This window comes from Oncorhynchus clarkii, chromosome 26 (assembly GCF_045791955.1).
Source record: "Oncorhynchus clarkii lewisi isolate Uvic-CL-2024 chromosome 26, UVic_Ocla_1.0, whole genome shotgun sequence".
Classification (NCBI taxonomy): domain Eukaryota; kingdom Metazoa; phylum Chordata; class Actinopteri; order Salmoniformes; family Salmonidae; genus Oncorhynchus; species Oncorhynchus clarkii.
Window position 1 is genome coordinate 20,405,725 of NC_092172.1, and position 14,834 is coordinate 20,420,558.

Genomic DNA, 14,834 nt, shown 5'->3' on the forward strand with positions numbered 1-14,834 from the left:
TACAGCTCTCCACCTCTACAGCTCTCCACCTCTACAGCTCTCCACCTCTACAGCTCTCCACCTCTACAGCGCTCCACCTCTACAGCTCTCCACCGCTCCACCTCTACAGCTCTACAGCGCTCCACCTCTACAGCGCTCCACCTCTACAGCGCTCCACCTCTACAGCTCTCCACCTCTACAGCTCTCCACCTCTACAGCTCTCCACCTCTACAGCGCTCCACCTCTACAGCTCTCCACCTCTCCACCTCTACAGCTCTCCACCTCTACAGCTCTCCACCTCTACAGCTCTCCACCTCTACAGCTCTCCACCTCTACAGCTCTCCACCTCTACAGCTCTCCACCTCTACAGCTCTCCACCTCTACACCTCTCCACCTCTACAGCGCTCCACCTCTCCACCCAGCCTGGGTTGCTTTGATCTTTTCAACACACAGGATTCACACAGAGGAGTACTGACAGACGGACAAACATGACAGGATGAAACAGACACAGATTCAACTGACAGACAGACAGACTCAGGATGAGGGAGAGAAAAAGACAACAGACAGGAATTGGCAGATGGAAGTACACAGACGGAGGGACAGAACTGTCCAGAACCTCTCAATACCAAACCTGGCACTCTACCTCCTAATCTGACTCTACATGCCTCCAGCGATATGGACTCTCTCTGTGTGTGGGTGTGTGTATCTGCAATCTGCAGCCCCTGGGTTGTAAAGAACCCAGCACACCGTATCAAGGTGATTATATAGCAGGATTACAGATAAGAACAGTGTGTCTACCAGACCTGTATTAACCCCACCCATGAAACCTGACCTACAGTGCCTTGCGAAAGTATTCGGCCCCCTTGAACTTTGCGACCTTTTGCCACATTTCAGTCTTCAAACATAAAGATATAAAACTGTATTTTTTTGTGAAGAATCAACAACAAGTGGGACACAATCATGAAGTGGAATGACATTTATTGGATATTTCAAACTTTTTTAACAAATCAAAAACTGAAAAATTGGGCGTGCAAAATTATTCAGCCCCCTTAAGTTAATACTATGTAGCGCCACCTTTTGCTGCGATTACAGCTGTAAGTCGCTTGGGGTATGTCTCTATCAGTTTTGCACATCGAGAGACTGACATTTTTTCCCATTCCTCCTTGCAAAACAGCTCGAGCTCAGTGAGGTTGGATGGAGAGCATTTGTGAACAGCAGTTTTCAGTTCTTTCCACAGATTCTCGATTGGATTTAGGTCTGGACTTTGACTTGGCCATTCTAACACCTGGATATGTTTATTTTTGAACCATTCCATTGTAGATTTTGCTTTATGTTTTGGATCATTGTCTTGTTGGAAGACAAATCTCCGTCCCAGTCTCAGGTCTTTTGCAGACTCCATCATGTTTTCTTCCAGAATGGTCCTGTATTTGGCTCCATCCATCTTCCCATCAATTTTAACCATCTTCCCTGTCCCTGCTGAAGAAAAGCAGGCCCAAACCATGATGCTGCCACCACCATGTTTGACAGTGGGGATGGTGTGTTCAGCTGTGTTGCTTTTACGCCAAACATAACGTTTTGCATTGTTGCCAAAAAGTTCAATTTTGGTTTCATCTGACCAGAGCACCTTCTTCCACATGTTTGGTGTGTCTCCCAGGTGGCTTGTGGCAAACTTTAAACAACACTTTTTATGGATATCTTTAAGAAATGGCTTTCTTCTTGCCACTCTTCCATAAAGGCCAGATTTGTGCAATATACGACTGATTGTTGTCCTATGGACAGAGTCTCCCACCTCAGCTGTAGATCTCTGCAGTTCATCCAGAGTGATCATGGGCCTCTTGGCTACATCTCTGATCAGTCTTCTCCTTGTATGAGCTGAAAGTTTAGAGGCACGGCCAGGTCTTGGTAGATTTGCAGTGGTCTGATACTCCTTCCATTTCAATATTATCGCTTGCACAGTGCTCCTTGGGATGTTTAAAGCTTGGGAAATCTTTTTGTATCCAAATCCGGCTTTAAACTGCTTCACAACAGTATCTCGGACCTGCCTGGTGTGTTCCTTGTTTTTCATGATGCTCTCTGCGCTTTTAACAGACCTCTGAGACTATCACAGTGCAGGTGCATTTATACGGAGACTTGATTACACACAGGCGGATTGTATTTATCATCATTAGTCATTTAGGTCAACATTGGATCATTCAGAGATCCTCACTGAACTTCTGGAGAGAGTTTGCTGCACTGAAAGTAAAGGGGCTGAATAATTTTGCACGCCCAATTTTTCAGTTTTTGATTTGTTAAAAAAGTTTGAAATATCCAATAAATGTCGTTCCACTTCATGATTGTGTCCCACTTGTTGTTGATTCTTCACAAAAAAATACAGTTTTATATCTTTATGTTTGAAGCCTGAAATGTGGCAAAAGGTCGCAAAGTTCAAGGGGGCCGAATACTTTCGCAAGGCACTGTACCTACTAAAACACATGGCAGGGCCAGCAACACACACACAACACATGGCAGGACCAGCAACACACACACACACACAACACATGGCAGGACCAGCAACACACACACACACAAAACACATGGCAGGACCAGCAACACACACACACACAAAACACATGGCAGGACCAGCAACACACACACACACAAAACACATGGCAGGACCAGCAACACACACACAAAACACATGGCAGGGCCAGCAACACACACACACACAAAACACATGGCAGGACCAGCAACACACACACAAAACACATGGCAGGACCAGCAACACACACAACACACATGGCAGGACCAGCAACACACACACACACAACACACATGGCAGGACCAGCAACACACACACACACACCACATGGCAGGACCAGCAACACACACACACACACACACACACACACACACACACACACACACACACACACACACACACACACACACACACACACACACACACACACACACACAGAGAGGGAGAACAGGGTTTAAGCTGTACAAGGTGGAGAGGATTAGCCCAGAACTAGCCTTTGTATATTTTAGCTGCCCCCCTCACTGCCTGAATGATAATCTAAATCTCCTCCTGATGAGCCAACAACCATCAGGCATTAGGACCCCAATTCTCCTACTAACTGAAACCCATCAATGACATTCCTACCCCAGAAGCCTTAGAGCCTACCGTGTGTGTGTGTGTGTGACGGGGCTGTCAGGTGTTAGGGGATAGGAATAGAGGATGATGTGATTCATGTGACTGACTTTATCTTCCTCTACATCCTCTTGCCTAAGAGACTTGTGACGACTGCCATACTGCAGCATGGCACTGCACCGTACGCAGCTAGAAACTGTCCCCATCAGAAAGGCAGTGACACGATCACAGAGAGAGACTCAGATTCTACCATATCTCACAGCTCCTGCAAACTGCACTAGTGAAGTGAGTAGAAGGACTACATCTGGAGAATCCAAATCCCTCTCTACTAGAATGTAGAGTGTATTTGTGTGTGTGTGTGTGTTTGTATGTGTGTGTGTCTAACCTGTGTGTGTGTGTGTGTGTGTGTGTGTATGTGTGTGTATGTGTCTAAGTGTGTGTGTGTTTGTGTGTGTGTGTATGTGTGTGTGTGTGTGTGTGTGTGTGTGTGTGTGTGTATGAGTGTGTGTGTATGTGTATGTGTGTATGTGTGTATATGTATATGTGTGTGTGTGTGTCTAACCTGTGTGTGTCTGAGCGTAGCTCTCCTCCCTCCCCAGGTCGTCCCAAGTCCAGGTGTTGCTCTAGGACCTGCTGTCTGAACTCTGACACCTGGTACTGACGATCCTCCTTCTCCTGGCGAAGCATCCGTTGCCGCGCCAACCAGCGCTCTTCCTCATTAGTCCGCTGGAGCATCATGGCGGCGGTGAGCCCCACCCCCACACCGCCGGGCCCCAGGTAGAGGCCATGGGCGGAGACCAGGCCAGGAACGCCGTGATGTGATTGGCTCAGGGAGGAGTGGAGGCCTGGTGGCATTGGCTTAGGAGCTTGGAGGACGGGCTCTTTGGTTTTGTCTGAGAAGAGAGGGAAATGTGTTTTTATCCTGATTATTGAAGACCCATATCAGTGTGATGTGAACTGTTTTTATTGAGGTGACACAGGTCATGGAAATATTTTCAGTGGTACAATATAAAGTTAGGCAGGACTGTGCTTGAGAGGTTTGGAGGACGGTGGGGTGGGGTGGTGTTGTGTTGTACCTGGCCGGTTGGGGGTGAGTCTCTCAGGCTTGGTTCTGTCCTCCTGTCCTCTTATGGCATGGAGCTCAGCCAGGTAGTGACTCTCCATCGCCTTGGACTGTAGCTCCTTCTCTCTCATCACTCTCTCCTTCTGCCTCTCCTTCTGCCTCTCCATCTCCCTCTCTCTCTCTCGCTCCTTCTCTCTCTCCCGCTCCCTCTCACGCTCTCTCTCCCGCTCCAGCTCCTTCTCTCTTTCTCGCTCCCTCTCTCTTTCTCTCTCCCGCTCCTTCTCTCGCTCTGCCTCACGCTCCCTCTCTTTCTCGCGCTCTCGTTCACGCTCGCGCTCCCTCTCCCGCTGCCGGAGCTCATCTTCCATCTGGAGCCTGTAGAAGAGAGACATTAGGGAAGAGAGAAGGAGAGAGAGACATTAGGGAAGAGAGAAGAAGAGAGAGACACAAGGGAAGAGAGAAGGAGAGAGAGACATTAGGGAAGAGAGGAGAGAGAGACATTAGGGAAGAGAGAAGGAGAGAGAGACATTAGGGAAGAGAGAAGAAGAGAGAGACACAAGGGAAGAGAGAAGAAGAGAGAGACACAAGGGAAGAGAGAAGGAGAGAGAGACATTAGGGAAGAGAGGAGAGAGAGACATTAGGGAAGAGAGAAGGAGAGAGAGACATTAGGGAAGAGAGAAGGAGAGAGAGACATTAGGGAAGAGAGAAGGAGAGAGAGACATTAGGGAAGAGAGAAGGAGAGAGAGACATTAGGGAAGAGAGGAGGAGAGAGAGACATTAGGGAAGAGAGGAGAGAGAGACATTAGGGAAGAGAGAAAGAGAGAGAGACATTAGGGAAGAGAGAAGGATAGAGAGACATTAGGGAAGAGAGAAGGAGAGAGAGACATTAGGGAAGAGAGAAGGAGAGAGAGACATAAGGGAAGAGAGAAGGAGAGAGAGGCATTAGAGAAGAGAGAAGGAGAGAGAGACATTAGGGAAGAGAGAAGGAGAGAGAGACATTAGGGAAGAGAGAAGGAGAGAGAGACATTAGGGAAGAGAGGAGGAGAGAGAGACATTAGGGAAGAGAGAAGGAGAGAGAGACATTAGGGAAGAGAGAAGGAGAGAGAGACATTAGGGAAGAGAGAAGGAGAGAGACATAAGGGAAGAGAGAAGGAATTAGATGGAAAGAGAGAGAAGAAAGACAGAGCATTATTATAGGTGACCATTACAACACTTATTAAAAAAATCAAACAAACAATTTCCCCTTAGGTGTGTGTGTACACTATTTGTGTATGTATGTGTGTGTATGTATGAGAGTGTAGAAGAGGACAGTACCTTTCAGACAGTCTCTCAGACTGCAGAGCGGACAGTGAGGCGTGTGTGAGGTCCCCAGGGTAGCGGACCCCCTGCAGGTGCATGTGGACAGCAGAGGGGTGCAGGGGGGGCAGGCCTCCCCCTCCTTGGAGATGGTAGAACGGTGACCTCAGAGCTGATAGACAGAATGGATCATCCATCCTGAGAGAGAGGGGGGGGGAGAGGAGAACAACAGAGAGAAGGGAATTGAAAGGAAAGATAGAGAGGGAGAGAGAGACAGAGCGATGGAGAGGAGGGAGTTGAAAGGAAAGATAGAGAGAGAGAGAGAGACAGAGCGATGGAGAAGAGGGAGTTGAAAGGAAAGATAGAGAGGGAGAGAGAGACAGAGCGATGGAGAGGAGGGAGTTGAAAGGAAAGATAGAGAGAGAGACAGAGCAATGGAGAGGAGGGAGTTGAAAGGAAAGATAGAGAGAGAGACAGAGCAATGGAGAGGAGGGAGTTGAAAGGAAAGATAGAGAGGGAGAGAGAGACAGAGCGATGGAGAGGAGGGAGTTGAAAGGAAAGATAGAGAGAGAGACAGAGCAATGGAGAGGAGGGAGTTGAAAGGAAAGATAGAGAGAGACAGAGCAATGGAGAGGAGGGAGTTGAAAGGAAAGATAGAGAGAGAGAGACAGAGCGATGGAGAGGAGGGAGTTGAAAGGAAAGATAGAGAGAGAGACAGAGCAATGGAGAGGAGGGAGTTGAAAGGAAAGATAGAGAGAGAGACAGAGCGATGGAGAGGAGGGAGTTGAAAGGAAAGATAGAGAGGGAGACAGAGACAGAGCAATGGAGAGGAGGGAGTTGAAAGGAAAGATAGAGAGAGAGACAGAGCAATGGAGAGGAGGGAGTTGAAAGGAAAGATAGAGAGAGAGACAGATCAATGGAGAGGAGGGAGTTGAAAGGAAAGATAGAGAGAGAGACAGAGCAATGGAGAGGAGGGAGTTGAAAGGAAAGATAGAGAGAGAGACAGAGCGATGGAGAGGAGGGAGTTGAAAGGAAAGATAGAGAGAGAGACAGAGCAATGGAGAGGAGGGAGTTGAAAGGAAAGATAGAGAGAGAGACAGAGCAATGGAGAGGAGGGAGTTGAAAGGAAAGATAGAGAGAGAGACAGAGCAATGGAGAGGAGGGAGTTGAAAGGAAAGATAGAGAGAGAGACAGAGCAATGGAGAGGAGGGAGTTGAAAGGAAAGATAGAGAGAGAGACAGAGCGATGGAGAGGAGGGAGTTGAAAGGAAAGATAGAGAGAGAGACAGAGCAATGGAGAGGAGGGAGTTGAAAGGAAAGATAGAGAGAGAGACAGAGCGATGGAGAGGAGGGAGTTGAAAGGAAATATAGAGAGGGAGAGAGAGACAGAGCGATGGAGAGGAGGGAGTTGAAAGGAAAGATAGAGAGAGAGACAGAGCAATGGAGAGGAGGGAGTTGAAAGGAAAGATAGAGAGAGAGACAGAGCGATGGAGAGGAGGGAATTGAAAGGGAGAGAGAGTGAGAGAGAATATAACAGTGAGTGTCCAAGTTAACTAGTGTTTACATCATTAACCTGAGCTGTGTCTCTCCATGGGAGGGGGCATTAGAGGGTCAGCCAACCTGTCAAATAACCTCAATCAACCCCACACAGCACACTGCTGAGTGCAGCCACACTTCACTCTCTTTGGATGTGTGTGTTTCAGAGAGAGCGAGCGAGAGCGAGAGAGAGAGAGAGAGGGAGAGAAAGAATTAGAGAAAAGGAGTGTGTGTGTGTGTGTGTGTGTGTGTGTGTGTGTTTGTGGATGAGAGAGAGAAAGAGTGAGCAAATGTGTGTGTGTGTGTGTTGTCAGTCTGATGTCTGTGTCTGTCTGTCTCTGCGTGGCTCATCTCCTCATTAACTCCATTACTGGGCTGTGTGTGATGGCTTCTGCCCTCCTTTCATCCTGCTGTGCTGCTGACATAGCACGGTCATGCACCCTGTCCCACAGCCTACAGCAAACAGCACATCACCCCCCCCCCCCCCCCACACACACACACACGCCCGCAAACGACAGGATCGAATCCTAACTAACCCGTCTCCATCAATTCTAAGCCTTGTCATCAAACTGTCTGTCCACAGAAAACAGGACTAGAGGCTAACTGGGGCTGTCTTCAGCATCCCTGGAGGTAGTAGCCACTGACAACAACATCAAACACTAGCTAGCATGTTTTTATCCCTAGCCTTGAGTGTTAGCAAGCACTGGAAACTGAAAGAGTACCAAAGACTAGAGGCAATTCAAAGGTTCTGTTAGCACCCCTACCTAGCAGTAGCAGTCTTGTTGCTGATCGACGAGTGTTGTCCTGACTCACCTGTAGGGGGCGAAGGAGGGATGTGGTAGGTAGGAGGGATGGTAGTAGGCGGCGGCTGCGGCGGCGGTGGCGGGGTCCAGGCCCAGGGGCAGTCCAGAAGGCATGCGGAGGTCCTCGGCCGTGGCGTAGGGGCGGAACCCCCGCAGGTACTCCTCTGGTACACCACCAGGGGGCACTCCATGGGGCAGCTGCCTGGGCAGACTGGTGAGAGGAGAGGGAGGGAGGAGAGGGAGAGAGGGAAGGAAGTATATAGGAATAATGAAGGAAGATGAGGGGTAGGGAGAGGAGGAAGAGAAGGAGGGAGGGAAATAGGAAGCGAGGGGATTTACTTAGTTAATTGTATTTGATCATTATAAATACACCTTATAAAAGACAGGGTAGGACAGAGTGTACTGTCAGCGCTGTACTGTACAGGCAGTGTTACTGACTTGAGGGGCTGGAAGCGTGTGTCCTGCATGACAGCACCGGGGCTCAGGCCAAAGGCATAGGGGTTTCCTATGAGGTGACCAGGGACTGAGGGGCCACCTTTCTCCTGCTGGTGGGGCGCCTCTGCTCCCAGACGCTCCCTACTGACCCCACGAGGGCCCGAGTCAGCCTGAGAGAAAGAGAGAAAGCGAGAGGGGAGGGAGAGAGGGAGAAGCACAGTCTTAGTAATTGTTCCCGGGGGCCTGTGACCGACACGGTTGTCCACACACATGGACCACATCCTGGGGATGAGAGGAGGGAAGAATAGGCCCCTCTCTCCATCTCCTGCTGCCTCCTTCCCTTCTCTCTTCCTGGAACCCCCCCCACCCCCACCACAGATATATCCTCACACACAGAAATGGAGAGCTCTCGTCATTCTAAGCAAGGCTAGTCATCTGCACTCTGAAGAGGACACCGTGAAATGGAGGAAAATCAACAGTCACAGACATTCCTCAGCACCAAGCAGACAAGCTCCTTTACACTGCATCACATCCTCTACTGCTGGTACTGTTCTCTTACTTCACAGATGGAAACAGTCTTGTTCAGGACATATGATGTAGGTGTGGTAGAGACACTGAAGCAGTAGTCTGAGCATCCTCTACCCAGCACACTGACTGTGATCCTGACAACAGAGCAGGAGTGTGTGTGTGTCTGGAGATGAGCCATGCTAGAACATCAACTGGCGGTGAAAACAAAGTCCACAGCATTCTCTCTCTCTCTCACATACAAATACCCTCTGTGTTTCTCTCTCACATACAAATACCCTCTGTGTTTCTCTCTCTCACACACACACACACACACACACACACACACACACACACACACACACACACACACACACACACACACACACACACACACACACACACACACACACACACACACACACACACACACTGTTTCAGCCCAACAAAGGCAACCTACAGAGAGAAAAGGGGAGAAGGCAGTAAAACTTTGGTTTGTCTCTGCCTACATGTCCACTTACAGCATTTAGTCCAGGGTATGGAGAGAGGGGGAGGGAGAAGAGCAACATTTAGTCCAGGGTATGGAGAGGGAGAAGAGCAGCATTTAGTCCAGGGTATGGAGAGAGGGGGAGGGAGAAGAGCAAAATTTAGTCCAGGGTATGGAGAGAGTTGGAGGGAGAAGAGCAACATTTAGTCCGGGGTATGGAGAGAGGGGCAGGGAGAAGAGCAACATTTCGTCCAGGGTATGGAGAGATGGGGAGGGAGAAGAACAACATTTAGTCCAGGGTATGGAGAGAGTGGGAGGGAGAAGAGCAACATTTAGTCCAGGGTATGGAGAGAGGGGGAGAGAGAAGAGCAACATTTAGTCCAGGGTATGGAGAGAGGCTGAGGGAGAAGAGCAACATTTAGTCCAGGGTATGGAGAGAGGGGAGGGAGAAGAGCAACATTTAGTCCAGGGTATGGAGAGGGAGAAGAGCAGCATTTAGTCCAGGGTATGTAGAGAGGGGGAGGGAGACGAGCAACATTTAGTCCAGGGTATGGAGAGAGGGGAGGGAGAAGCGCAACATTTAGTCCAGGGTATGGAGAGGGAGAAGAGCAGCATTTAGTCCAGGGTATGGAGAGAGGGGGAGGGAGAAGAGCAGCATTTAGTCCAGGGTATGGAGAGATGGGGAGGGAGAAGAGAAACATTTAGTCCAGGGTATGGAGAGAGGGGGAGGGAGAAGAGCAACATTTAGTCCAGGGTATGAAGAGAGGGGGAGGGAGAAGAGCAACATTTAGTCCAGGGTATGGAGAGGGAGAAGAGCAGCATTTAGTCCAGGGTATGGAGAGAGGGGAGGGAGAAGAGCAACATTTAGTCCAGGGTATGAAGAGAGGGGGAGGGAGAAGAGCAACATTTAGTCCAGGGTATGGAGAGGGAGAAGAGCAGCATTTAGTCCAAGGTATGGAGAGGGAGAAGAGCAACATTTAGTCCAGGGTATGGAGAGGGAGAAGAGCAGCATTTAGTCCAAGGTATGGAGAGAGGGAGAAAAGCAGCATTTAGTCCAGGGTATGGAGAGGGAGAAGAGCAACATTTAGTCCAGGGTATGGAGAGAGGGGGAGGGAGAAGAGCAACATTTAGTCCAGGGTATGAAGAGAGGGGGAGGGAGAAGAGCAACATTTAGTCCAGGGTATGGAGAGGGAGAAGAGCAGCATTTAGTCCAGGGTATGGAGAGAGGGGGAGGGAGTAGAGCAACATTTAGTCCAGGGTATGAAGAGAGGGGGAGGGAGAAGAGCAACATTTAGTCCAGGGTATGGAGAGGGAGAAAAGCAGCATTTAGTCCAGGGTATGGAGAGGGAGAAGAGCAGCATTTAGTCCAGGGTATGGAGAGGGGGAAGAGCAGCATTTAGTCCAGGGTATGGAGAGAGGGAGAAGAGCAGCATTTAGTCCAGGGTATGGAGAGGGAGAAAATCAGCATTTAGTCCAGGGTATGGAGAGAGGGAGAAGAGCAGCATTTAGTCCAGGGTATGGAGAGGGAGAAAAGCAGCATTTAGTCCAGGGTATGGAGAGAGGGAGATAAGCAGCATTTAGTCCAGGGTATGGAGAGGGAGAAAAGCAGCATTTAGTCCAGGGTATGGAGAGAGGGAGAAAAGCAGCATTTAGTCCAGGGTATGGAGAGAGTGGGAGGGAGAAGAGCAACATTTAGTCCAGGGTATGGAGAGGGAAAATAGCAGAATTTTGTCCAGGGTATGGAGAGAGGGGGAGGGAGAAGAGCAACGTTTAGTCCAGGGTATGGAGAGAGGGGGGAAGAGCAACATTTAGTCCAGGGTATGGAGAGGGAGAAGAGCAGCATTTAGTCCAGGGTATGGAGAGAGGGGGCGGGAGAAGAGCAGCATTTAGTCCAGGGTATGGAGAGATGGGGAGGGAGAAGAGAAACATTTAGTCCAGGGTATGGAGAGAGGGGGAGGGAGAAGAGCAACATTTAGTCCAGGGTATGAAGAGAGGGGGAGGGAGAAAAGCAGCATTTAGTCCAGGGTATGGAGAGGGAGAAAAGCAGCATTTAGTCCAGGGTATGGAGAGAGGGAGATAAGCAGCATTTAGTCCAGGGTATGGAGAGGGAGAAAAGCAGCATTTAGTCCAGGGTATGGAGAGAGGGAGAAAAGCAGCATTTAGTCCAGGGTATGGAGAAGGAGAAGAGCAGCATTTAGTCCAGGGTATGGAGAGGGAGAAGAGCAGCATTTAGTCCAGGGTATGGAGAGAGTGGGAGGGAGAAGAGCAACATTTAGTCCAGGGTATGGAGAGGGAGAATAGCAGAATTTTGTCCAGGGTATGGAGAGAGGGGGAGGGAGAAGAGCAACGTTTAGTCCAGGGTATGGAGAGGGAGAAGAGCAGCATTTAGTCCAGGGTATGGAGAGCGGGGGAGGGAGAAGAGCAACCTTTAGTCCAGGGTATGGAGAGGGGGGGGGGGGGGGGGGGGAGAAGAGCAACATTTGGTCCAGGGTATGGAGAGGGAGAAGAGCAGCATTTAGTCCAGGGTATGGAGAGAGGGGGAGGGAGAAGAGCAGCATTTAGTCCAGGGTATGGAGAGATGGGGAGGGAGAAGAGAAACATTTAGTCCAGGGTATGGAGAGAGGGGGAGGGAGAAGAGCAACATTTAGTCCAGGGTATGAAGAGAGGGGGAGGGAGAAGAGCAACATTTAGTCCAGGGTATGGAGAGGGAGAAGAGCAGCATTTAGTCCAGGGTATGGAGAGAGGGAGAAGAGCAGCATTTAGTCCAGGGTATGGAGAGGGAGAAAAGCAGCATTTAGTCCAGGGTATGGAGAGAGGGAGATAAGCAGCATTTAGTCCAGGGTATGGAGAGAGGGAGAAAAGCAGCATTTAGTCCAGGGTATGGAGAGAGGGAGAAAAGCAGCATTTAGTCCAGGGTATGGAGAGGGAGAAGAGCAGCATTTAGTCCAGGGTATGGAGAGAGGGAGAAGAGCAGCATTTAGTCCAGGGTATGGAGAGAGGGAGAAGAGCAGCATTTAGTCCAGGGTATGGAGAGGGAGAAAAGCAGCATTTAGTCCAGGGTATGGAGAGAGGGAGAAGAGCAGCATTTAGTCCAGGGTATGGAGAGAGGGAGAAAAGCAGCATTTAGTCCAGGGTATGGAGAGAGGGAGAAGAGCAGTATTTAGTCCAGGGTATGGAGAGAGGGAGAAGAGCAGTATTTAGTCCAGGGTATGGAGAGAGGGAGAAGAGCAGCATTTAGTCCAGGGTATGGAGAGAGGGAGAAGAGCAGCATTTAGTCCAGGGTATGGAGAGAGGGAGATAAGCAGCATTTAGTCCAGGGTATGGAGAGAGGGATGGGAGAAAAGCACCATGTGAGGGCTCTTGGAGAGAAACGTCCAGGGTATGGAGAGAGGGAGAATAGCAGCATTTAGTCCAGGGTATGGAGAGAGGGAGAAGAGCAGCATTTAGTCCAGGGTATGGAGAGAGGGAGAAGAGCAGCATTTAGTCCAGGGTATGGAGAGAGGGATAAGAGCAGCATTTAGTCCAGGGTATGGAGAGAGGGAGATAAGCAGCATTTAGTCCAGGGTATAGAGAGAGGGAGAAGAGCAGCATTTAGTCCAGGGTATGGAGAGAGGGATGGGAGAAAAGCACCATGTGAGGGCTCTTGGAGAGAAACGGAAGAGAGAGAAGGAAGTGGGTAGAGGATGATGGTAGAGAATGTCCAGGGATGAGAGTGGTTATTCCCTCTCATCTGGACCCTCCTCTCCCCACACACCAGATAGATAATAGGAGAGGTAAGAGCTAGGGTACTGTTGCCATTAAAACACTTACAAAGGCAGGGGAAGGAGGGAGGAAGCTGTCCTGCTAAATTAACCCCAAGGATCCCTGGGAATAGAGGTAGGCTTTTCTACATCACTGTGTGTGTGTATAGTATGTTTGTGTGTGTGTGTACAGTATGTGTGTGAGTGTGTGTGTGTGTGTGTCTCTTTCCACTGTCACTGAGAAAACACAACCCATTTAGTTCCATTTACCCCTACCACCTGTCCCATTATGCTCACCCCTTCAAACCATTACCCCCACCCCCCCATCCAATGACCCGGGGTGACACTAACACACTAACAGTTCATATTAAATGTCTCTAATGTTTGCCCCTCGTTGTTAAACATGCTTCACTGAGCAGCCAGGCAGAGTGGCCCCTGTCCCTGTCCCCAAACCCCCACGCCAAGTCCCGTTTCCCTAGTCCCCCATTCTGCCCTAATGGCTGTGTTAGCGTCAGAGTTGGGCTCTCCCTCCCCGATGAGCAGCCAACTGGAAAAGTGGTTCAGATATGTCAAAAGAACTCCAAATCAGAGAGGCCAGGAAAACGCAAGACCCCTCCCTCTCTTCCTCCATCCTCCTCCACCCTCCTTCTTCAACCCTCTTCCTTCCTCTGCCTCCTCCTCCCTCCATCCTCCTCCACCCTCCTTCTTCAATCCTCTCTCTTCCTCTACCTTCTCCTCACTCCCTCTCTTCTTCCATCCTCCTCCACCCTCCTTCTTCAACCCTCTCTTCCTCTGCCTCCTCCTCCCTCCCTCTCTTCTTCCATCCTCCTTCAACCCTCTCTCTTCCTCTGCCTCCTCCTCCCTCCATCCTCCTCCACCCTCCTTCAACCCTCTCTCTTCCTCTGCCTCCTCCTCCCTCCCTCTCTTCTTCCATCCTCCTCCACCCTCCTTCTTCAACCCTCTCTCTTCCTCTGCCTCCGCCTCCCTCCGTCCTCCTCCACCCTCCTTCTTCAACCCTCTCTCTTCCTCTGCCTCTGCCTCCCTCCGTCCTCCTCCACTCTCCTTCTTCAACCCTCTCTCTTCCTCTGCCTCCTCCTCCATCCATCCTCCTCCACCCTCCTTCTTCAACCCTCTCTCTTCCTCTGCCTCATCCTCCTCCACCCTCCTTCTTCAACCCTCTCTCTTCCTCTGCCTCCTCCTCCCTCCATCCTCCACCCTCCTTCTTCAACCCTCTCTCTTCCTCTGCCTCCTCCTCCACCCTCCTTCAACCCTCTCTCTTACTCTGCCTCCGCCTCCCTCCATCCTCCTCCACCCTCCTTCTTCAACCCTCTCTCTTCCTCTGCCTCTTCCTCCATCCATCCTCCTCCACCCTCCTTCTTCAACCCTCTCTCTTCCTCTGCCTCATCCTCCTCCACCCTCCTTCTTCAACCCTCTCTCTTCCTCTGCCTCCTCCTCCCTCCATCCTCCTCCACCCTCCTTCTTCAACCCTCTCTCTTCCTCTGCCTCCTCCTCCACCCTCCTTCAACCCTCTCTCTTACTCTGCCTCCTCCTCCCTCCATCCTCCTCCACCCTCCTTCTTCAACTCTCTCTCTTCCTCTGCCTCTTCCTCCCTCCATCCTCCTCCACCCTCCTTCTTCAACCCTCTCTCTTCCTCTGCCTCCTCCTCCCTCCGTCCTCCTCCACCCTCCTTCTTCAACCCTCTCTCTTCCTCTGCCTCCTCCTCCCTCCATCCTCCTCCACCCTCCTTCAACCCTCTCTCTTCCTCTGCCTCCTCCTCCCTCCGTCCTCCTCCACCCTCCTTCTTCAACCCTCTCTCTTCCTCTGCCTCCTCCTCCATCCCTCTGCCTCCTCCTCCCTCCCTC

General features: G+C 50.4%; 1 protein-coding gene across 4 annotated transcripts in view; it reads right to left on the minus strand.

Annotated features, from left to right (window-relative positions):
* The window catches only part of LOC139384731 (genetic suppressor element 1-like), a 307,652-nt gene that overhangs the window by 14,696 nt on the left and 278,122 nt on the right, over window positions 1–14,834 (minus strand). For all 4 annotated transcript variants that reach the window (XM_071129594.1, XM_071129591.1, XM_071129593.1 and 1 more), the window contains exons 4-8: window positions 8,245–8,411; window positions 7,817–8,017; window positions 5,487–5,666; window positions 4,186–4,547; window positions 3,672–4,002 (exon numbers count right to left, since the gene is read on the minus strand). In XM_071129594.1, coding sequence (XP_070985695.1) covers window positions 3,672–4,002; window positions 4,186–4,547; window positions 5,487–5,666; window positions 7,817–8,017; window positions 8,245–8,411 — 1,241 coding nt within the window. The remainder of the gene's footprint in view (window positions 1–3,671; window positions 4,003–4,185; window positions 4,548–5,486; window positions 5,667–7,816; window positions 8,018–8,244; window positions 8,412–14,834) is intronic.